General features: G+C 42.4%; 1 protein-coding gene across 1 annotated transcript; it reads left to right on the top strand.

The window, feature by feature from the left end:
- The first annotated feature begins 13,537 nt into the window (after window positions 1-13,537).
- Window positions 13,538-16,661, top strand: LOC117231109. The gene is made up of 4 exons (XM_033489206.1): window positions 13,538-13,620; window positions 15,582-15,705; window positions 15,885-15,987; window positions 16,150-16,661. Exons 1-4 carry the CDS (start codon window positions 13,538-13,540, stop codon window positions 16,659-16,661), a joined length of 822 nt encoding a protein of 273 aa, XP_033345097.1.
- Window positions 16,662-24,087: the final 7,426 nt, after the last annotated feature.

Here is a 24,087-nt window from a genome sequence, read left to right as displayed (position 1 = left end):
CGAAATTGAAAAATTCACGTGGTTGCTTTACGCAGACGGTGAACACTCAACACAAACTGCCGGCTTGAAAGTGACTGGTGGCCGATCTTACTTGCCGCCCGGATTCGAAGATCTTTTGAAAAATACCCGATGAAATAACCGACACAACGAAACTGAATCTACGTAGAAATTTCGTAAAAACTGTTTTGAAACGAGTCGGTCGAAAATATTCGTAAAAACGAACCTGCGATAGTTTCCATTTTCGCTAACATATTTCGATGATATATTTAAAGGGCTCTAGTTATATTTAGTTTCCATGTTTTAAAGACTCGACTGTGTCATAGTATATCAACTCAATTAGCGATGTCACGAGACATCGGTATTTCGTTCATCGCGCGTCTCCTTTCATCGGAATTTCGAATCACGAGCAAAAGATTCGCCAGTCACGCTAATACGACTAACTGTCGCACCCTGTGTACTCCTCCTACGTTGGTTACGTCACTTACGCAAAACACGCGCGGGCTCATTTCAGATTAGATGGTATATTTCAGTACTTTTTTCCTCTCAGTCTTTGTCGTTATCTTGGTTGGATTTTCAGAGTGCTTGGCACTGCGTGCCAACATTCTTTATCTCTCATATGCACACCGTGTAAACCGCTTCTGTAACATGATTCGTTTTAACTTACGTACGCCGTCCGAATTTAACCGCAAGGAAATTGAGTCGTGTTTTCAAGCTTATTTTTCCTTACTTTGTTTCCTTTATGAAACGAAAGTTTCACAGAGATAATGCATTTGCTGGAAGAAAATGCTTAACAGGATTATTCAACACCGCATCTTCGGTTGTGTTTAACGAAAAGGCTTTCGTTCAGCCTTACGCACTTTATATCGCTAATACGAATGAATTTCAGCGATTTGTTTCCTCGAGAAATTGGCAAGCCTGTCTACAATTTACAAACTTTGATCACGGACTAACGAAGGGAAGAAAAAGGATGTTGTAAAGTAACGAATCGAGAGGATTCTGAGCATCCGACCTATCTGTTACGAGAGTGCAAAAATGAAACTGTATATCGTTTGAACCAGTCGCAGCTCACAGTCGTCCGACAAGCTACCGGATTACCATAATGCCAAAGCTTTTCTTCTTATCCGGCACTTTTAAAGCGACAGTCGCAGGAACTCTGGGAAGATACAAAGGCCGGCGGGAGGGGGCCGGTGAATAAAAGAGAAGGGAGAAAAAAGCAGATTCGACACTTCACTTTGTTCTCGTAATCCATTTCTGTTTCGCCATTCTGTTCGAACCAGAGGATCGAAAGATCAAGCAACATGGTGACAAAATTGCCTCGCCGAAGCGATAAAGATATTTCTTGATAAATGGCGAAAGGACGTATGCTCGGGAATTCCTACCTCGGGAATATTTTGCCCATAATCCAGCTGAGATCGTTCGCGACGTCTCATCCTTCGTGTCCCTTTAGCTTTTCGTAATTTGCAAAAACTTGGTAGCAAATGCCGCGTAGTCGGTTGCCGGAAACGATCGAAAAAGTTCTCGAACATCGCGGAACACGCCCCCGTTAAGGAGACCGTGTACAAAACCATACGCGTAAAAGAGCTTCTACTTTCTTCGTTGGACGCGATTTCCTGCAACGATCGGAAAACTACGAAGGACGAATACTGGCGTGTTCGAGAATCGATAGCTCGTTAACCGGCATAAAATACTCGCATACTACGAAAAAAAAGCAGTGACACTTAACATTAAAACGCTTACCACCGATATTTAACGAGATTTCTCGTTTTACGTCGAACTGCTACTTATCCTTGAGGAGAGATACATTTCGAAATAGCAGCTGAGTAGCGGTGTTTGCATTGTAAACTCGTAAATTGCACGGCGGAAAGATCTTGAAGCAAAGGACGAAGACTTCTTCCGGTCGAAGAAACGTTCTACTAGCTAGGAATCTAGTCGGTTAATTAAAAGTGGAAATGACTGTCTAGTGATTCTAGCGGGGCAAAAAATAGCCATGCCTTGATTCACGGTCGTCAACCACGAAATTACTTAACCGAGCGAATCACTCGGCTGCCGACAGACTGAGGTTTCTTCGATCGAATTAAACAGAGGGCTATGCCATTAATTACGCCTTGCTCGTAGCGCTGTCTCGCCCCCTTCGCATCCTCCAGCTCAACTTGGCCAATGCTTCGTTTCACTGTTTCCGACATCGAGAACCTTGTATTAATATTAATATCTCAGATGGCAAACGTAACTATTAATCAGCGTCGTATTAACGATAAGATATGCAATTTTATTTTCGAACGTGTATAAACAAAGACGATTGAACCGCTATAATCGAGTAACGTTATCTACCGAAAGAAATCGGTCAGGTGACACGGCTTCCTCTGTGATTATCAAACGATTGATTCAAAGCTGTACCGCCATTAGTCCGAGCTGAACCGATTGAAACACGAAGGAGATAGGAAACGAATCGGAGAGATGTCCGTCGAAACTCTACTTAACGTAAAGTGGATTAGACGAAGGCGAGGGAAAGAAGTTAAGTCTAGCCAGCTACCAACGAACTCCTCTGTGGTAAAAATCTCGACCAACTCCTCCACTGTTGATAAAAACTGCGAACAGTTTTTTTGCGTAATTAAAAGAATAATTTTGTTTGGCATCTTCTCAAGGCAAGTCTTATCTGTATAGTTCAGTTAAATTAAACAACCGTCAGTGCACCAAACTTCGCTCGGATTCTCGCAGAAATAAGGTTGCACGTGCACGAGTTTAATCGTAACTTATTGTCAGAGAATGAAATTACCACGTTACCATGTTTCATCGGTCTTAAGGAGTTTGTCAAACAGTTTCCTTAATCTTAACCTACGTTTCGGCACCTAATCCGTTCATTGCGTCGGCTCTTTTCTCCCATTGGATTTACACGTCTTTTGCGTACGATGCTGGCTCACGTTTCAGTTTTCAGCGCCTATCAACCGCGTCATGACTCGTATTCGTCTAATCGCAAAATTTCTGTTCACGTTTCGTTGCTTCGAAATTAAGCGGAAATTCAATCGAAATTCAATCCTCCGCTAGGTAAACGAGAGATCGCTAAATAGGCAGATGGAAGCTGCATAATGTTGCGTCGGTGGTGTATACTTGCGATTTCCGAAGGTTTCATCTTCTTCTTTTTTCAATGTTTCTGCCAACGCACATCCATGATTCCAGTTACGAATATATCGACATTGATTTCGTTAAAACGATAAGTCTGGCTATTACCCGCGATCCTGTATGCGTATAAATGTTTTACGAGTCGAAACTGTTAACCGTTGCTTCGATTTACATAATATAGAGATTATCGCGCCAACCGTCTCAAAAGGTGGTAAATTAATTACCACGCTAGACCGCGTTTTACGGTCGTTGAGATCCAAGCGATATTGTATAAGCTGCCTGCGAATACCGTGATCATTCTTATCGCGTTATCTTCGCGTTAATGGCTGTACTAAGAAGCGATTAACCTTTCCGAGTTCGGCAGCGATACGTTCAGGATTTTCGAGAATTTCCCGTTAACTCGACAGTCCTTCGAGATTAAAAATTTTCGAAAAGACACGAAGAAATTGCGGAAGACGTAAGATTGTGAAACACGGCGTGAATCTCCTCGGTAGCAGACTGTAACTGAATTATATCTGACAAACTATGTTCGTCGGCGCTCGTCCTTTTAGCGAGAGAAATTAATTATTCCACTTTTCCTTCTCTTCGATCGTTAATGAGCTTCGCGTGAGTGGAGTGCGAACACTTTAAGCTGCCATAACGAGCAGTCTTCCGGCTCGCTCGGTTTTCATTCGTCCCCTTACGGTCTTGCCGCAACCCTTTCGCGCCGGCCTGCTCGCGCACGCATATATGTATGTATGTACACCACATGCCGCGAGGTAAGCCGCGCTCTTGCCACCTTCACCACCTAAGTATGTGTGGCCAAGATATTTTCCAGGCAGCTCGTTCACTTCGCTAGTTTTCTCTTTTTTTCCAACCTACCGTTTTTTCTACACCGTCCCTGGCACACGGTTTTATTCCCTGACCGACGAAAGCCCTTTTATTTCGTCCATAATTCTAGCCTCCTCGACTGCTTCACCTTTATTTATTAAATAACACGGTCAAACGTACGAGTCGAGCTCATCCTACTTGGAAATTGGTCGAAACTATTACGTTTCCCACCTTCATCGACATCTTGGTTCCGTTTAGAACGTAAACTGTACGAATCGTCCGACGAATTGCACTCGTTCCAAGGGAATTTCGAACATCAAGCACCTGCTTTGACTGTTGAGAACGTTGAATGATATCGTCTTTAAACGAAACAAATTTAATACGGCTTGATTAAGGCTCTTCTCGTTAAGCGATATTTATATTTCTGTTTTCAACAGGATTTTCGCTGGTCGGGTTAAATCGAATCCATCGATTCGTTTTTTGGAAATTTGTCCTTCCAGGCATTCATGGGTACGTACTCCTTTCTTTTTTCTCTTTTTCTTCTCTTTTCGTGTTCGAATTTACGAGAAACGCGATGAATTTGATTTCTTTTTCTATTCAAAACTAGCAGCAACCAATTGATGAAATAGCTGCCAGCCATTAAAATGTTTTTAAACGGCGGTTTCTATCTCGTTGAAATTTTTCGTTGAAATATCGCGATTCGCGTTGACTCAGACCGAGAATCAAGGAATTACTTTCACCTTTCACTCAAATCAAATATCTGTCACGTGGATGAAACGTTAATCAAGCGATCGATTTATTTGTAACGTCGTTTGCAGTCGTGAACGCGACGAGCAAGGAGAAACGAACAAATTGCGCTATTGTCGTGGTCGAAAAGATTCATTTGCAAGAAAATAATGCGCTGCTGAACTTCTACAATGGGCCAATCGACGATCAGAAAAGTATCTATTCGCGTGTTTGTGATATCGATGAAACGACGACAAACGTTCATTGCGAGTAAAATATGACAGGGAACGGAGAAAGTGTTTTGTACGAACAATTTATTCGATAAACACCGCTAACTGTTAGACCAATAACCAACATTTGTAATGTCAATATCTATTTACTTCCGTCAGTGATACGGCTATATGTATGCCGATCGACGCTTTCGTCGCGTGTATCGAACAAGATTCATCTATTAGCATTTTACGTGAAACGTAGGTAAATGTGGGAAAAGATCGGTGTCCTTCTCCAACTGATCGGAAGATCGCTGGTGTCGCGAGAATTATCCTTAAAAGCGAAGCTTGTCAAAGCTGCATCGAAACGTGCGTTATGTTCGAAACTGTCGTCGAATAACAACGGGAAGCTGGGACAACGGTTTCGATAATGGAAAACGCGTCAGGATACATCGGCCGTTAATTAATCGTCAGAACGGGCGCGTTCGAACGTAAAATTCCGGGACGAAGAAGCCGTGCGAAATAAATTTACCTTTATTTTATCTGCTTAGTGTGCTGCGGGCAACGTCTGCTCGCACGCCCAACTAAATCGAATGTATCGGAATGATCGGTATACATCCGACAGCCCGATCAAACCACGGCATTCCGTCGCAGTTCAATCGCTTTTGCCTCGTCAAAGTGGATTTGAAACTCGAACCGGTCCGTGCATCCGCGTCGAACTTGTCGCTCTTTTTTCGTACGCATCCGAGCCGCGAGCTCGATTACGTCAGCTTTAATTCAGGTTCGTGCATCCAAGCCACGGCCCACTAATTCCTGCGTTCGTACCTCTGATTTTCCACTATTTTTGTTCCCCGAATAAAACGTAAAACAGGAGTAAACTCCCGTCCTCTCCAACGGCAATCTCTCTCGCAAATTTCGCAACGTTTCACCATGTTTCGAATGATTTCGCCTGGAAATACACACCCGGATACATTTTCTTCCATAATTTTCCGACTTATTACAATTTCCTCTGTAATAATTTCATTCCGCAACGTTTGTCCATGGAACGCCGCACGGTACCGCACCACCCCGCCTCTACCTTCCTCTACCTCATTGGGTCGGAGAAACAGCATTAGGGGTAAATGGTATTTCGCTCAACGAGAATATCACACCGCAGACGACTCCTTGCTACAGCGTCGTGAAAGGGTAACGATTCGTCGAGGTAGATTCGCGAGGGTAGACGGATGAAAACGCGAAGTAAACGAACGAAACGAGTAAATAAGGAGAAGCTTCAAACACAAAGCCTTATAATTTATAGCGGTCCTTTAATATCAAGACGTTTCCCTGGCGTGCTAGAATTTCCAGCGAGCGAACTAGACGAGGCGACGATGCGATGCCATATCGTGGGCGTAAAAGAGAGAAAGGAGCGGCGGAGAAGAGGAGGTGGAGCGCGCGGGGAGGAAAGGGTTGACAGAGGATGGTGCGACAATGCGCGATATACCAAAAAGAAGAATAGGGTGGAATCGAGAGAGACGGGGGGCCCGAGAAAATCGCAAGGCGCCTAGGAATGTCTGGGTAAGCGGAAGCGAGGTTGAAGAAAGACATTGGGAAGGAGAAAGAAAGCACGTTTAAGCGAGGAATGGAAATGCCGGATTGGCGGATGCTGATGAGAGACGTTGCCGAGGCAGTCTGAAAGCGCAGCGAGAATGAACTTAGCAGCTATTCGGTCTGTGAATTTTGAAAACACTTCTTGCTTAAACCTCAGCCGCCAAGCGAAATGGTGGTGCGCGCCACTGCCGCTGAAGAACGAAGAATAACAAGGTACTTTCTCCTTTCGTTAGCTTTACATTTTCACAGGCATTTGGAGACGAAATTGCCGAGTCGAGTGAGGTAGAAGCGACCGGCACGCTCTGTGACTCGTGTCAATGTGTTTTCCCTATTTAAATCGTTAGAACAAACAGGAACTTCTCGTTTCTACGATTAACGAGCGAAAAGGAAGAGAGAAGGAAAGAAAGAAGGAAAACTTTCTCTGCTCTGTCGTATTGGACGAAATATGTACTTCGAGCGTTGCTCGAATCTTTCATAAATACGCTGCATCTTAATACGGACGACGAACTCGATATACAAGAACCGAGGCAACGCTAAAATCAAACGCGAAACGCTTTAAATTTGAATATACGACAAGGACGAGCGGCGGGAAACGGACGTAAAATGTTCAAGATCAAAACTTATCGAGACTAGATTCTTCGCATATAAAAGAGTAGGTAACGAAGATACGGTTATATAAGACCTATACATACCTATATGTACCTATACACTCGTGTATACAGAGAGCAGAGTACTAGTATGTTAAAACCAAGTTTACCTCGAGCACGTTCGTTGTATATGCAAATAAACGGCTCGTTGAAATACGCGAAACACGAAAGATTCGTTTCGAATGTTCTTCTCTGTATTCATATACATTCCCGGCTCTGTCTTCCCATCGTAGCTTACGAAACGCCAAGTTGCTTTAATTGCGAGAACATCTATTTTCTAAAACAACAGACAATTCTACTCGTGCCTGGAAACTTCGAATTCCGTCCACTTGTCTTTCCGAGATCATCTTGGATCTTCTTTTCGAGATCACCTCGCATCATCTTTTCCAGACCACTTCGGATTATCTTTGATAAGTCAGTTCGTCTACCGCACTAGTTGGAAATCAAGCTTGATCACAAGCTTATTTAAAAGCAGTCAGGAAATTGGACATTACAAATTGTAGACTGGTCTCGCTTATTAACGCTATGGCTAAGATCTTTCAGTCATCAGATCATCACCAGGAAATTAGCTCGACACGCCTCTCGATATATAGCTATAGAGCAACGCGGGTTTATATCTGAGCGTTTTACTGTTCTACGAACTTTGCGGCATTTTCTAATTTCATAGCAGCCATACTTGATAGAAATAAGGAGATCGATGTTGTCTATATCGACTTCACGAAGAAATTTGGTGAAGTTCACTCGTCGTTCATTAGCTACTGGTAAAGAAGCTTGCAACGATGGGCTTCTCGGGAATCCTACTTAAATTTATTGAAAGTTATATACGGGTGTATTCAATCTGTAAAGGTGCACGGTTACTTGGCCCCCGGCGTTTGTGTCGGGTCTGGAGTACCTGGGTTAGGTTCTGGTTAGGGTTCTCATCTGGTACCATTACCTCTCATGGTGTTCGTTAATAACATAAGTAATGCTATTACGAATAGTAGCTTTTTACCCTGTGCGGATGATCTGACAATATACAACCTTCAAGTCTGATGTTTGCTTATCGGCTTATCCTACCTACCCATTCGTAAATCGAGATTCGGTAATAATAATATCATCAACAAAATTTGCGTTGAATTATAAGAAGATTGTATTCGCGAACCAATGTGAAATTGCCTTCTGTGCGAAACTGATATGATCGTGATGCCGTATAATCCTGTTTGCGTAAAATTTTGTGAAACTTTATACAGTATGCTTGGGACTCTGACTATTCATCCTGTTGTGCTTGTATTATTTTACTATATTGTAAAGAGGAAACTCATCCGTTAATAACGTTTATTATTGATCTCGAGAGCCAACTGATTCGAGAAAGTATCAAACGGAAATCGCATTTGTGTCTAACGCGAGCTATGTATGTACCTAACTCGAGCCGAAGGCGAATTTCGATTTCGATCGCGTGCCGCCAAGAGTGAAACTTCTTTTTTATTGTGGCAGAAGTAAGTACATTGGAACGGCTCTGGAAGTAGCAGGAACTATCGATGGAACGAAATGAAATTTTTAAAACTACCAACCTTAAAAACGCGTCAACCGGACCGAGCGGTAAAGTAGTCGAATTCTCTCGTTGAAACTCAGACGTTCCGCGTTTCTCACGGCGATGTTAATTAACGTATTACCGCGGAGATGCAGTTAATTCAATTCCCTGGTCGTTGGAAGGATCCCCAATAAAGCAAAGCGAGTCGGAGAAGCGGAAACAGCGTCACTTGCATTCCCTCGGATAAAACTTTTTTACTTTATCTTACTGGATTCGATATAAGGCAGGAATATTAACGTGCCGCTACTTCGACGTTAATATTCCTCGGCGTTTCTTCTTCACTCGCTTCTTCCGTGATTTCTTTCCATCTCTCTCTTTTTCGTTGTTCTCGCCTCGGTTAAATGCACGTTCTTTCTACCGCTGTCATTTCAAATCTCGCAGCGGATCTCCTCTGCTGGATTTCCTCGATCGTGAAACGACGATCGATCGCTCGATCCAATAAAATTTATCCTTGCGACTTGACTTAACGTTTATGCGTTCTTCGAGACGTGGTTTCGCGTGATATTATCTTTGTTGAAGACAGATGCTCCGGCTACGTATTCCATTCTCGTTGCGTCCATTTTCACAGACCTCTCCTCTTTTTATACCTGTGAATTTTCCGTGTTCGGCGATAGAGGCACACTCGATATTAACGTCGAATCGATGCGTCGTGAAGAGGGAGTCGAGTTACTTTTCGCTTCGAACGAACGCAGCAACTGAGTTTCCTTTCATTCCGTCGATGGTCGGCCAAGCGATACGTAAAGGCGAACTTTGATTTCTGCCCGACCGTTTCTTCGAACAATTCCTTAGCGAAAAATTTCGAAGCTTGCCAACGAAAGTACGTTCGGCAAGGCTTGACTCGCCTATCAAGCTTGCTCGATCTCTCGGTATGTCAGAGGCGAGAGATCGACTCTTACAATTGGAATAATATGGAGCTGATCCGTAGCTCGCGATAGTTGGCCACCGTGTGCCAATTTCCTCTCTCTAGAAATACATTTGCTCTCCTCGGGCGTCGAACAACCTTCGTCTTGGCTTTGAAGGTTTTGCTTGGGCTTTACCTATCGCCCGAGCGGGGGTAATTCCTATGCTAATCCGTCTGTGTCCATGAATGGACCGTGGCTGTCTGGAAGACAGCTCTCTTGAAAACTCGCTGCTCTACGCTAGGTCACGCAAAACGCTCTTGTTTCGTTCCTCTGCTATCTCGTCTCCATGATTGGCCAATCTCTCGTCATTTTTTCTTCTCTACGTTTTACGACTGAGAAATCGATATATAAACTTTAGAAAGTTACTTTCCCCGACGACTTCGGACCTCTTATTTTCTTCGTTTCCTTGGAACCAACGATGTAGCGTCGCCTTTCGCAGACGTTGTTACGATTGCAAGTCGAACGGGTCCTTATAGTTGAGCGACTCGATCTCTTCGATCAGCTTAAAATTAAAGGGTGCAAGTACCAATTTCCGTCGCAAGGCGCCATTTTTCCGTGCAGCCGTTTCAACTTCCGTTCCAGACGTTCTTCCCACCTCTGTGAGAAAAGGAAAACGAAGAAGAAGAGGAAGAAGAAACGGGGAAAGGAAACAAAACTATGAAGATGAAGCGTTCCACGTTAAGAAAAATCTCTTCTCATCGTGCTCGTTTCTGTAGGCTACCGTAGACCATAGACCGTAGACCGTAGACCGTAAATTGTGGACGATCGGCATAGGCCGCGTCGATCGATATAGTTTACGCGCTATAGTCGTCTAGGTTGGTCCGCATAAACAAAGGCTTATCCATAACCGAAAATTCGAGCGAAAATTCGAGAGTAAGCGAAGACCAAAGAGCAAAATTTCTACGCATTCGTGTTTAAGGTACCTATGGGCCGAACTCTACTCGCTGGATTGTCCCATCCATCTACTATAAATTTAAATTATGCCTGGTAGCACGAAACTCCTTTGTCTCTCGTTTGCCGCTTTGCTCACGGTGATCGTCTATGCTGGGTCAAGAGAACTGCTGCTCAGGCAGTAGGTGCGAATAATCGAATCCGTAAAGTCAGCAGCGTAGTCTGCTTTATGGTCTCTGTCGACTCGTCTCCGCTTCCTATCTTTATCCCTTATCGTACTCTTCTTTCTTTTCTTCTCATTGATGTACATATATTTTTTATACGCTCCTTGATCCAGATTGAGATTTCCGTACATTATGTCATTCTACGACAACGTTTAACGAGCTTGGTGCAAAATTTGCTGGTTTTTTCCGATGTACAGAATTCTTCGTTGCTTTATTGGTCGTATCAACCCTTCTCTTTGCAAACTAATCTTCTCGTCTTACATCTACTCACGCTCTGCGGAATATGGCCGAATTTTAGGAACAGCTTAGTCAAGTAGATGTATAAGCGACGATAAAATTGCAATTTTGGTGTTTCTTGCGTCTTTTTCTCTGTGTCTTTAATTTTGTAAATTTTTGCGAATTTTTTCTACTCGTTGCTTTCAAGCACCCGATTAAGCGAGTTCAAAGGGCGAAGTAAGAGGTCGCAACGAGAACTGCGCGACTCGACTGTGTAATCAGGGAAACGATCGAATTATAGTTGCTTGCGTAAAGCTGATTGCTCGCCCACAGAGAAATTATCTCAACGACGTACGACTCTTCGATAGGCTAGCATGAACCTCTAATTGCTGCTAGCAATTAAACAGTTCCTTTCGCAAACCGATGAATTCGCCGGGCGGAATGATAGTTCCACAGCTATACGGACAAATGGAATCCGAGGGGAAAATAGTGAAACACGCGTGCCAGATCCTAACTTCAATTTGAAAGCTCTTAGGTCAAATTGTTCTACGTACAGCGCTGTTTCCGGCGTTCTTTCCTTTCCTCGTCCTCTCAACACGCTCTCCTAAGCTTCACTCGATATTCGGGCAATTACAATTACAAGAACAACGCGAAGCTACCGTTTCATCTTCTAAGCGTAGATAATTCGAAAATAACACATTTAGTTTCCAATCAAACGTCTACTTTTTATCGTCAGTCCTCGATTCGTTATAGAAAGGAGGAGAAAATTAAAGATAAGATATCGTCGTATTCGTACTATTTCTAATTTACGTTAACGGCGATTCATCGCGAATCGAGAAATTTGCACTTTATTGCAGTCACGGGATGCTGGGTTTACGAAAATTAATGGCGGACCAAGCCATCCGGTCGGAAGATGAAACAGAGGGTGATGAAGGCAACGGTCTAGCGTCTAGACTCTCGCTCGAATGCTCGTATATTCGACCTCTCGACTATCTCCGAGACGAAGTAGAAGAAAACGAGAAGATTCGGGGTCAGAGGCGAACGTTGTTACTCGTTCTCGCTAGATCCTTTTACTTAGCGAAATTGAGCTAGCCAAATGACCTCGGCTACGCGTTTTCGCTCATTTCGGAAACCACTTGCCGACAAACGCGAAATTACTTGATCATACAAACGTGATCCTCGACCACTTTCCAATGTTTTGTGTATAACACTCGTCCAAATATTTGTCTCTTCTTTATTGGTTACCGATAGAACGTCTAATTTTCGATATCGTACCTTTCGTGCCTTCTAAGGTAGGTAACAGCATGATTGTCACGAAATATTTAACGCTAACGAAGACTTCGATACGGATTTTCGAGCGAAAACATTTGAATATGCAAATTTTCGGGTTCGCTTACAAATTTTTAAATTCTAATATTCCTATCATCCGATTTTCCGAATTTTCAGCTTTACAAATTCGAATATAATATTGTTGTACGCGTAAGGAGGGATAAGCAGTAATTTTCTATGGTGAGAGGCAAATTCAATTAGAGGGTTTCTCCGTTGAACGATAAAGAGGAATAGGTTGGCAGGGCGGGAGAATAGCCGAAGGCTATAGAGGGCAAGTAATTAGGAGGCACGTAAGCGCATCGGGCACGCAGGCAAGCAATTCCACGGTCAACGAGCTGTCCTTGATACTTGGTGCAGGGCAACGATCACGGAGGGCACAGCTGTGTGTTGGAGAAATCCTAGATTTCCCGAAGGATTTGCAGTCGAGAGGAAACCGGTGTCATCCTTACGAGCTTTCCTTATTTTCATAACGCGAATACTTTTCGCTTGAATACCCGAATTCAATTTGAGCTTCGATCTATAGCAGAAGCCAATTTCTCTACGAATTGCCGACCAATCGTCGAAGCCTCCAAAAATTTCCAAACTTTAGAGGAGGAATTTTATTATTTGACGACCGTGGAAAGCCTTTAAGAAGCTTATCTTATTTTCGGTCTGCGTGTCTTCTTCGAGTTTCGTTCGCGATGAGGACGTGCCGTGAATAAAAATCGAAACGACAAATCTTGTTGATCCATTAACTCGCACGTAACGCATCGAACGTTTAATTGCGGAAATGAAATCATTGTCGCGCTATCGATCGATCGTACTTCCAGCTGAATGTATTTCCTACGCTTGCTAATTTAATATCGAAAGCTTTGCTCTGCGAAGCAGGATTACACAGATGGAGACTATTTTGAGTCGTTGAATGCCGCGTTTCGGCATACTAACTTGGCTCGAGCTCGCCCGCTCTAAATCTTCGAGTACCATGCTCGATATTATCCTGATTACCTCGTATCCTATTATTCCTTGCAGCTGTGCATTCGAATTATCAACATTTACCATCGTATCGTACCAAGTATTAAAGTAGTACGAGTAATGCTAAGTATATTGAGTGAGAAATAAGGAAATGCGTGTTTAGAGATTCGCGGAAAAATACGAGAAACGGGAAGGTGAAAAGGTAAAAAGACGACAAACAGCATGGATGTCGATGTCAAGAGAAAGTTGGAGAGACTTAGGAAAAGCTGGAACAGTGGAAACCTTCTGGCACATAGTGCGATCTTGTGTTAGGTTACCGCATTCATAAATTAGTTAGAACTCAGAGGAGTCGTCCAACATGATTCGATTAGCCAGGTTCGCGTTTGAAATGCCTGTGACCCAGAGATTTAACGACAACTCTGATATTCTCGATATTCATCGGTAAGTTATGAAGATCGATAGTCTATTAGCGTGTATGTCGTTTCTGCGATATTATCTTCTCAACCTAAATATACTAGCACGACTAATCGCTATATTAATTTATGTATACCATGCAGTTTACCGTACTTATGGGAATCGCAAACTATCGGCAACTATCTATTTGGACGAAACCCATCCGCAAACTGACAAAAGCATCGACAACGTTTAATAACAATAAACTATTACCTATATTTTACGGTTGGCTAACTTTCTCGGACATAAAGTTCGCAAGTTGAACCGTTTGAATGGTAGTGTTGGACGTTTCACATAATGCTGTCAAAACCATCGATAACTTGTTCGCGGTTTGAGGCCAGAGTATAAGCGTAGGAAGTTGCGACGAATCGACTATTAAAATCAACGATTGTTAATAAAGTTTCCAATTTTATATAGGTTTTAGGAGGGGAGAAAAAGTCGTAGCTACAGGCGAACGTGGGTTCGATCGAGTTCGAATCGCTTTTAATGAATTTTTTTGCTGATCGATTTACGAGTTTCTCCGAGACCGCGGTGACAGACGCAAGTATACGTACATATATGCATCGTATATACGACGACAGCTACATTTTTACGATCAGGAATACATAAATCGCAATCTCATCTATGCCACGCACGAGCAAACTCAAATCGCCCGGAGGGAATATATTACATGGAATTTTCCGAATCCTCTAATGGACTTCCATCATACCTGGAATATGAATCAATAACGAGAGCAGATACGCGGAAATTTTCTCCTAATGAAGCTTTTAATATTCGGTGCAAGCTCGAAATAATTGATGTTATCGCGTACCTTTATATATTTACAAATATAACGCTTTTGCGCTTAAATCATACGCTTGGCAAAATTACTAAGAACGATTGTCAAACGACGTGAAACTACAAAAAGTGAGAGGAAAACGAAACGTGACAAGTACGGCAAAAGGATAAGAATCTGGAGAAGATAAGAGATCCAAGAAACGAGTGTGCACTCGCGAGTGTGAGAAATATGAAATCTCACAATGTCGCTGCCAACAAGAGTCACGTCTAACTTGCTAGAAGCTTTCCTCCTGAAACTTGTTCTTTACGACCGTGTTGGAAATTCATGACACAGCCAGCTAAGCGTCTTAGCGACGAATTTTAAATTTGATTGAGAGTCTTGATAAAAAGTCGTCAAGCGGCAAATGAGTCGACGTCGAGAGATCACTGATAAAGGCGCTATATATCGCGTAACGATGTTTCTCCAATAACAAAAATCAAAGATAACGCGCATTATATTAAATCTTACGTACTTGCGTAGGTACTTGAAAACGTTTTAATCGCCCGAAGAGATCGTTTCTTCCTCAATCCGCGGAATATGAAACTCGAAAGATTTACGGTCAATTTCGTTACGTTTTACATTTCTCGTGCGTATCCTTTGGCAGAAAATCGCCGAGAAGGAAATAATCGTTAAATCCGGAGAGCCAGATTCAAACGATGCCATCCCTTCGAGATAAAAGATACCGTGGCAGTGATATTTTACGAGCGTAGGAAAAAATATTACGGTACGAGCGTTACGCGATCGAGCTTTTTTCGTGTAACGGCTGCGAGTGGTCCTCTGTCTTTCCGTAGATTTGCATTGCATCAATCTGGAAAAATGGATTTCGCATCAGATTTACACGTTTGCTCCGGTTAAAACCGAGCAATCAGACGAACGAGTTTCACAACTGCCCGTTACTTCCGATCAATATTTATCTACGCCATTATTATCCCGCAATCTTACTCGCCACTTCCACTTTTCGCTTATCCCGCTCTTTCGTATTACGCGTCCCTCTAATCGTTGCCGATCCATCATACACGTATTTACTTACAATACTTGCACCAAATTGTACATACAACGATATTTATATGTACATGTAGAAATATCTTTCTTGGTGTACCGAAGAAGTTCATCATGTTCATCACTGTTTTAGATTACGATACAAACATTTATTACATTTGGTTAAAAGTAGATGTTATCTTACAGCTTTAGAAGGACCATATATTGCTGTGATCAGTCTCGTTTTTGAGCGATTAATGTCGAGGACAGTGTGGCTGGTAAGTAAATAACGCGCGACTGTTCCAAATTTCTAAGACATCGATACGTAGGAAGAAATAGCTTGAAATGATTGATACAAAGGCAATGAGAATCGATGACGACCAGCAGGTATGAGAAATGTCAAAAAAAAAATCAAAGGTCCAAAATTTCTCATCCTATTTCGTCCGTTGTGCGGAAGGAAGCACAAATCGAGATTAAGGATAACATACTTATTGGCAAAGAAATAGTGTCCCCTGAAAGCTGTGTAAATGCGGGAGAAATAATTCTTGAAATATTCAAGAGTAAACAGGACTTCGTTGGACAAGTATAATGCTTTTCATGCCTTTCGTAGATCATCTAACAAATGTCATCTACCAATTGATATTTCAGATAGAAGCAACTGCAGGAAAACGATGTAGAGATTCTTTTAAAAAAACGCGTAATCAAAATCCAATATTTTGCAGGTGTTTTCAATAATTTTCTATCAATGGTAACGCCAAAGGTACCTTTGGACGCCTATGACATGCAGAATTTTAATAGTAGTCGAAATGAATTGAACATGGATATACAAGGAGTCGTTTTTGAAGATAGAATTCCCACTGAAATGTCTCTTAATGAAATTCAGTCGGCGCAAATGGCGTCCGAGATCAAAGAGTTCCGTTGCAATAATATCGAAAATCCAAAAGAAGTAGCTCTATTAATCGGTACATCAGGATCAACCTGTTTGCCAAGAGTGGCAGAATTGTCTCATTTGTCGTCGAGAATGTTGCTACATCCAGCCTATACTACTACATCGTTAAATCGAATTGCCATGTGCACATCCTCCGTTCGATGGATTTCATATTTCATACTGCTATTAACGGGACTTCGTTCCAATTGCACGAGAATCATCGTCGACAATGAGGAGGATGGAAAATTTCATTGTGACGTAATAAAGAAGTACAAGGTCGATGATAATACAGAAATTTCCTGGTAATACGTAAATGAATTGTACATTACGATCGACTTGCAAAAAAAAATATCTTTTATACCTACAGGTGGAATACTATTTTTTGGATAGCAACAAATTGAGAGAAATTTATAGATTAGGCTTAATAGACGATTATAAAGCCTTTCAGCCGTGAACTGCACGAAACATTTCCGCAAACTAATATCTTTCAGTGCTACGATACCGATACACGGACGATGCGTATAAAATGTTAATGCAAAGGGTGCAGAAATAGGAAAAATGATTATTCAAAATTCAAACACTGGATTGCTTAAGAAATTTAAGGTGTCCATGAACCTGATCGCTAGGTTAGATAATCTGGTGACGAGATCGGTGTACTCAAACCGGGAGGAATAAGATCGAGGTGAAAACGTAGGGGGATGTCTGACGATCGTCTTAGTTGTATGGACGTTAGTATCAACAAGAATCGTTGGAGGGCAGTAAACACACAATACCATTAAGTATTTTATGGAAGTAAATGAAATTAGTGGCAGTCCTCCTCTGTTCCAAGCTCGTGATATTTAGTGCTCGGATAATATTAGAGTAGATACGGTCGGTAGGAGACATTGGTTGACCAAGTTTGTAAGCAGCGTGTCAGAGAAATTTATGTTGCACCGTTTGAAACGGTCTCTCGTGGTGTCTGAAGCGTGGAGTCGAAATGACTGGCGCAAATGTTAGATGAGGACGAACGACTGAACAAGGTTAAAATACTATACTTTAAGAGCATGAACGCGTTTAAAATCCGAGGAAGCTCAGGACCCTCTTTTCTCGGCATATTGCCCGGGTTATGCGATCGGAAAAGGATAACGACAAATCGATGGTTACGCGTAGACCGCGGATAGAGTTAACCGAAAGGAGATGAGTGTTCAAACGGATATAGGGAAATTTTATCTGATATATAACGCACTCTGTTTCAGCGGGAAGTTTTATTTTCCGGAAGAATAGATTAACAAAGATTTGCATGATAAAACATTCACAGTCTCGAAAGTTGTTACATCTATTTACAAAGAGAAGTTACTTTCTACCGATGTCATACATTGATGTAGATATTGAAACGGCAAAACGAAGATTCCTCGTCGCTCGGCTGTGTCTCATATGTGCAATATTTCCATAATTCGCGTTTCATGGTTCTAGCGTACTCTCATTCATTTCCCCAGCTTCCCAAGCTTTGAGTAACTTTCAAACCACGACCGGTATTGTACGCAAATAATTCAAAGTATGGTGATCGTTTCATTCATTTACCCACCTTTGAGTAACTTTCAAACCACGACCGGTACCGATGCAAATTGTATGCAAATAGTTCAAAGTATGGTGATAATTTTCTTTTATACACCACGATCGAGCAGATCGTGCAAGCTGGAATAATCGAAACGCAAACCGCTAAACCAGAAAACACCCGCGCTTTGATCACAGCGTAAACATATTATTCGGAAAATGAGAAAAAGTTTCCTTCGAACAGCGAAGAAATATTCATCGCGCCGGCTTCGGATAAACATATTACGTATATTTCGATTTTTCCCGCAGTAACCAGTTCGTATATAAATTACCAAGAAAGCTATTTATACATGTGGGATACGTATTTATATACGTATGCACGTACAAGTATCTTACATCTCCGACACGCAGAACCACCGGATCGATTCTATTCCAGTGTCGATAGCAACTACAATACAAAGGAATAGAGAAACAGGAAGAATACGTAAAAGCTTGCTGATTACTGTTTGAAAGAATGAATGAAAATGCCGATAAAAAAAAAAGATGCAGAAAAACGGGGCTACGCGTCTGCATCAATTTACGGTGGATATTTTCAACGTTATATACAACGTACGTTACATCGACGATCGTTTTTCCTTTATCGACCACAAAAGATCGAAGTGAACAATAAAGGAGATCGAAAGAGGGGGGAAAAGATAGAGAAATAAGTGAATGTCCTTACGCGTTCGTAAAATAAGATTTCCAGTGGTATTCGTTGCTGTTCCCTTTTCTAAAAATTTCCTCTTCAAGAAATAACTTAGTTCGAAATCAATACTCGAAAGATTATTTCGTGTTGAGGAACAAAGAGGAAAGAACCGAGCAACGATCGAAAGCCGAAACGTCATACTTGACGAAGTATAAGTAATTGTCGAGCAATTGAAAATAGAAAACCAGAAGGAAGCAAGGAAGGAAGGAAGGAAGAAAGGAAGGAAGCAGGAAAGGGAACGACAGAAGGAAGAAAAAGTTTCTCGGAACCTTGGTTACTGGCAATCCCGCTTCCTTCTAATATCATTCGGATCGAGCTCCCACGCGGATTCTCGCTAAAACGAAATTTACAGAATATTTGCTTATTTAAAATTGGAAATCCGTGTAACATTTACAATTTCACGCGAAAGAAGATCTTGTTTGTTTTATAAAAGAGCAAATTTGTTGCGTAAACTAAATGGAAGAAGAGGAACTTATTACAGCGTCACGGGAAATATCTGTGGCATTTTGTAAGCAGATAAGAGTTACGAATAAAGAATAAGAAATGGAAAGTGTGTTACTATACGAGCATATAACATTACGTTAACGATCTAAGTGATCACAACGCGTGTCGTGACTATGAATAAGAAAAAGACGGATCGACTGGCGCTCGGTGGTCTATCTAGGCGAAAAGTTTCCGGAAGATCGGCGTGTAACATTTACTGGAATATTCTTAGATGAATCAGATCCTGAATCGTCCTTCTCTTTGCCGTTGTAGCAGTATATTGAGTGGTAAACACGGACACAGCTTCGTTTCGTATGCCATTATATTCTCACCCAATTACTTGCATTATCCAAGGAAACGATGTTTTGCGGGTAATTTCTCCCCGAGATCAACACCAGCATAACGATACTAGGTAAATCTCCTACTCTGGATGAAACATTCTCCAGCATTATTACAATTTCAGATTTTGTTTGGCGTTTCCGCGTTTCCATTGCTGGCCAATTCTCCGTTTACATCATCGCGTTCCACCAGAAGGCAATCCTTAGAAGACTACCGTGAATTTAATTACGTTCCTCGGTCTTGGCCAATTAACCCGAAATTTAATAATCCACAGTAAATCCCTATTTAAGCTTGATTTAATATCACGACATTCCTCATACGGTACGAAGAGGAACGCGGTGGCGCAGGATACAGCAGGAACAGGCGGCGCGATCTAAACGAAGATTCGGACATCAATTTTTTCAATATTTGATAGCGAGGCTCCATTTTAAACTCGACCCGAGTTCGAATGGGCTGCAGCGATGCTTCAATTGATCGCGCGTATAAATATATCTCTAAATTCATGAGCGGCAGACGAATATTACCGTCTGGATTTAGGCCATCGTTCTTGCTCCGGGAAAAAATAATGTTTCATATATCTCGTAGGATTACTGCGATGGCAAATCGAATCTGCGGTCAGATTGCAAGCTCGTGTGAATTACGCGCGAATTAGATAGGAAGTAGATAGAGAGGAATGCACAGCGAGCATTCAATCGTCATTGAGTTGTCTCCCTAATGCGTAATAAATTACTCGCAATCGCCCGCCATCTCGTATCAGATTGCACATCGCAGGAACATCTGAGACTAAAGCCCATAAGGAAATGAGCCGTTTGGCCGACATAGCTCACGCGCTAACCAATCTCTATCAATGGCTCTATTATGTTGGCCGGGGTGTCTGTATGCGTCCCACTTTCACGACAGAAATTACCTAATCCCTCACCATGAATTTCCTCTATCCGAGATCCGCGCTTCTCTTTGACTCCAACTTCCAAGCCTGATTACAGAGTCGCACAATGAATATCCGCAACGTACGCAAACTCCGACGAGTGGGTTTCTCCTGTAACTGCCCCGCGCCACGATTACAATTACGGAAGAATTATTCAAACAACAGAGAAATTTTCAGGGTCGAACGATAATACGATAACGATGTACTTTTCATGTACGATGATGTACTTTTCATAAATGGATTCGCAAGCACGTACTTGGTCCGTAGGTGAATGCTTGTCGACGAGCATCACGCTAGCAAAGCTGGCGTTGCTTTCGAGGTCGATGTTTTTAAGTCTAACGAGGTGTAACGGAGCCGACAGGATGCGGAAGTAGAATGAGTCAACGAGCCGTAAGACGGAGGGTAGCGCCGAGAAAATACGCGGCAAAAAGTGAGAAAGTGATTCCACTGGAATTTCCTGCTTTTTGAAATAGAATCACGCGAACGTGGAAATAAAGTAAAGACGAGCAGGCGAAAAGAAAATCGTCGTTCTGATAACTCGATGGATCGGACAAGATAGCGTGTATAGGGAGAAGTCGGACATTTTTCCGCCGTTTTCCCTGATCGAGGATATTTGAGTGGCAACGAAAAAAGTATGGCGCATATAAAGGATAGAAAGGGACGAGAAGCGGGATTATCAATGAACGCGATAAAAGTGTCGGAAAGAACCGAAGCAGCGCATAAGGTTTCGTTTAACTTCGAAAAAAGTATGAGCCCCGCGCGGTGAGATGGGTCGAGATGGAAACGGTACGAAAGAAGAGGTATTTGCTGCGCGAGATAAATTTTACGGCGCATAGACTACGACCTCGTAAAAATGGCGGCAACCTTAATTCTACGAATGTCCACAGATATATCGTCAAAATGCTTCCGCGTATATCCTTGCTTCCTGTATAATTTTCATTTCATTTTAACCAGACATTCTCGACGTTTCGAACGAACAAACCATGCGCGTGTTTCGAGCAAGCGAAAAGTAACGAGCAATTGGTATTCACCGCGAAAGGGAAAAATAGATAAGTAAATTGAAGGGAATTCGAACTACAGGCAATGCGCGCGTTCGCTGAACCGTAGATGAGCGAAATTAGCGACGAATCGAATTGTCTGTTCAAAATGGCACAGCCCTTATCCGTTTTATCCGAGTTCAGTGCGACGCGGTTCACGCGACCAGAGGCAATATGTACTCGACGCACCATCCATTATGCGGGCCCATTATTCAAATCTGCGACCACCAGACTACAAATATCATTACCATGCCCCTTCGCTTCTCCATCCACCACAGTTCTCTTTCCATTTAGGCTTTTCCACCAGCACGCGATTCCCGCGTTTACTACCTTCAACATCGTTACGATTTTATCGGAAGGAGAAAAAGTCGGACGTTTCTACGATTAAGAGATCCTCCTATCGCGTGATCCCACCAACCTTTCCTTTGTCATTTTGATACCTTTATTTATCTTTCCTTAATCCCATCGTTTCTCGTAACAAATCATGCGAACAACGAACGTACATTCTTACTCGTCCGACCTGTTGGTCGTTGCAAACTTGTTACTTTCGATCCTCGTTTGCGCTCCTTTGAAAAAATTTGCCAGGCGTATCGCCACGTTCCACCGCCTCTCGCGGATCGACAGATGTAATCACTCGCAGTAACTACGCCTATATTAAGCGCGTGGTCGACACGCTAACCGAACCAACCTGAAGCGCCACCCACGAATTCTAATTAGAGCGAATACGGCGAATTACTGGCGCCTGTGTATCGAATTGGTCCGCTAATGCCAGGAAAACACGGAACGCCACTTTTGCATCGAAACTAAAGTGTCCAGAATCGTCCTACAGGGCAAACGTATCCCACCAAACGGTATCCCGTAAAGATCTTTCTCGAGTAGGCTTTTCGCATCAGATGCCAAGAACGAATCAAGTTATTAGAAAATAGGGCAGACGGATATTAGACGGAAGACTCGATCGAAAATTTCGAGCTAGGATAGCAGGAACAAGGTGCGTCACCGTCAGCTGTCGAACTCGGCAGTGGATAATACGAGCGGTTCGTACAGTGGACCACTCGATTAGTACACGACGTAACCTCGGCTGCTGTCCCGCCATGGCTTCGATCCTCCCTGATTTCCAATATTAACCAGGTAGTCGCATCTTCCTCTACCAATACCTAGACCATCGAACCGAGTAACGAACGCTCCAAACTCTACTGCTCGCGCCGAGATCCAAATTGTTTTCACAAGTCAGACAATAGATCGATTCTGAGAACAGATCGAAACGACGAGTCCTACAAATTTTAAAGGACGATTGAATTGTCGTAGCCGTCGCGCGTTAATTTATTGCTGCGATCGTTAGCGATTGGTAAATTAGTAAATTTAACAGGATATACGACTATCTATCGACGTTCGGATTACGAAGACAATACGTGTTTAGCAAACTGTCGAGAAGTTCCTGTCTAGGCGACACGTCGCTGGTGGAAGGAATGAATCAACCGCTTCGTAGAAACAAGTTGAGTCGGGTATCCAATGAGGATGGAGCGGGAAACGATTTTGCCGCGATACGTTCGAGTTAATCGGGCAAAACAACAGGTTTTACGCACGACATGTTATACTAAGAGCGAACCTCGGCAAACTGTATACATATGTAGGTAGATTTCTCGTTTGCAGCTCAAAGACCGACGCAGATTACCGAACTCGTTCCATGCAAGCACGTCGAGTCTCGTCGTCCATTCTCTTCTCTTTTGATCTCGAGCCTCCGTACTTGCTAGTTATCGCGCAAACAAAATTCGGCAGAAGTTTCCCGCTTCCTTTTCTCCAACTATTTGGCTCGTGACTTGTTCATACATCCATTATCGAACAATGGGAACGCGAGCGGATAAAGAGGCGGAAATTGAACAGATACGGTTACGTGGTTTCGACATTCGCTGTGAATACCGTTCGTTCGTCATTCCGCCGTTATTAATTGCCATCGATAAAAGGAAACATCATTTTTTTTTTTTTTTGCTCGTAACAGAACGTTCGATTCTTTCTCGTATAATACGTGGTTGGTCTTGAACGAGACGCGTAAAGGTATCTTAGCAGCGCAGAAGGAGAAATTGTTGCACCGAGAGGAAAAAGCCGACTGCAAGTAAGACAATTCAGAATATTCTCTCGACCACGAGACGTAACTCGTGTCCCGGTATCGTCACGTTACGTGACTGTGTATTTTCACGAAGAACAAGAACGAGCTACCGATTCTAAGTCCACGAAAATTCAATTCGAGCAAACTATTCCCTAATTGGAAACTAGAGGCAGCAGCTAACGAAATAATTCCGTTTAAATAATTCTCAGCTGCAAAATCGTATGTTCAATTTCCCCACTCCAATTTCTATCGTAGAAACACTCTGCTGTTCTACTTTTTAATACATTTTATACTTTGACGACGAATATCAATTGTTCCATTAAACGCATCAATAGAAAGTGCTAGAAAAGAACGAAAACGTTCAATGGAGATTTAAATACACATAGATGAATGAATCGAACTGGCGATTCCAATTCGATCACCTATCTTGCTCCCCTCTCTTTCCTCGATTTTGTTCCTTTCGTTTAATTAAGGTTATTATCTGGTTCGTCTAACAAAATAAAACTTCGATATATTTCCTACAATCCGAGGAAAGAATAACAGCACCGTTAATAATCTATTCGTAA

The sequence above is a fragment of the Bombus vosnesenskii genome, unplaced genomic scaffold (assembly GCF_011952255.1).
Source record: "Bombus vosnesenskii isolate JDL3184/JDL3185 unplaced genomic scaffold, Bvos_JDL3184-5_v1.1 scf7180000013270, whole genome shotgun sequence".
NCBI classification, from domain to species: domain Eukaryota; kingdom Metazoa; phylum Arthropoda; class Insecta; order Hymenoptera; family Apidae; genus Bombus; species Bombus vosnesenskii.
Note: the sequence above shows the minus strand (reverse complement) of the source record. Positions and strands in the feature narration are given on the sequence as shown.

Coding starts and splice junctions, on each gene's coding strand:
- LOC117231109 (XM_033489206.1), top strand. CDS start 13,538: ATGATTCGATTAGCCAGGTTCGCGTTTGAAATGCCTGTGACCCAGAGA. Junction 13,621..15,581: donor GATATTCTCGATATTCATCG/GTAAGTTATGAA, acceptor TCACTGTTTTAG/ATTACGATACAAACATTTAT. Junction 15,706..15,884: donor TGTCGAGGACAGTGTGGCTG/GTAAGTAAATAA, acceptor GTTGTGCGGAAG/GAAGCACAAATCGAGATTAA.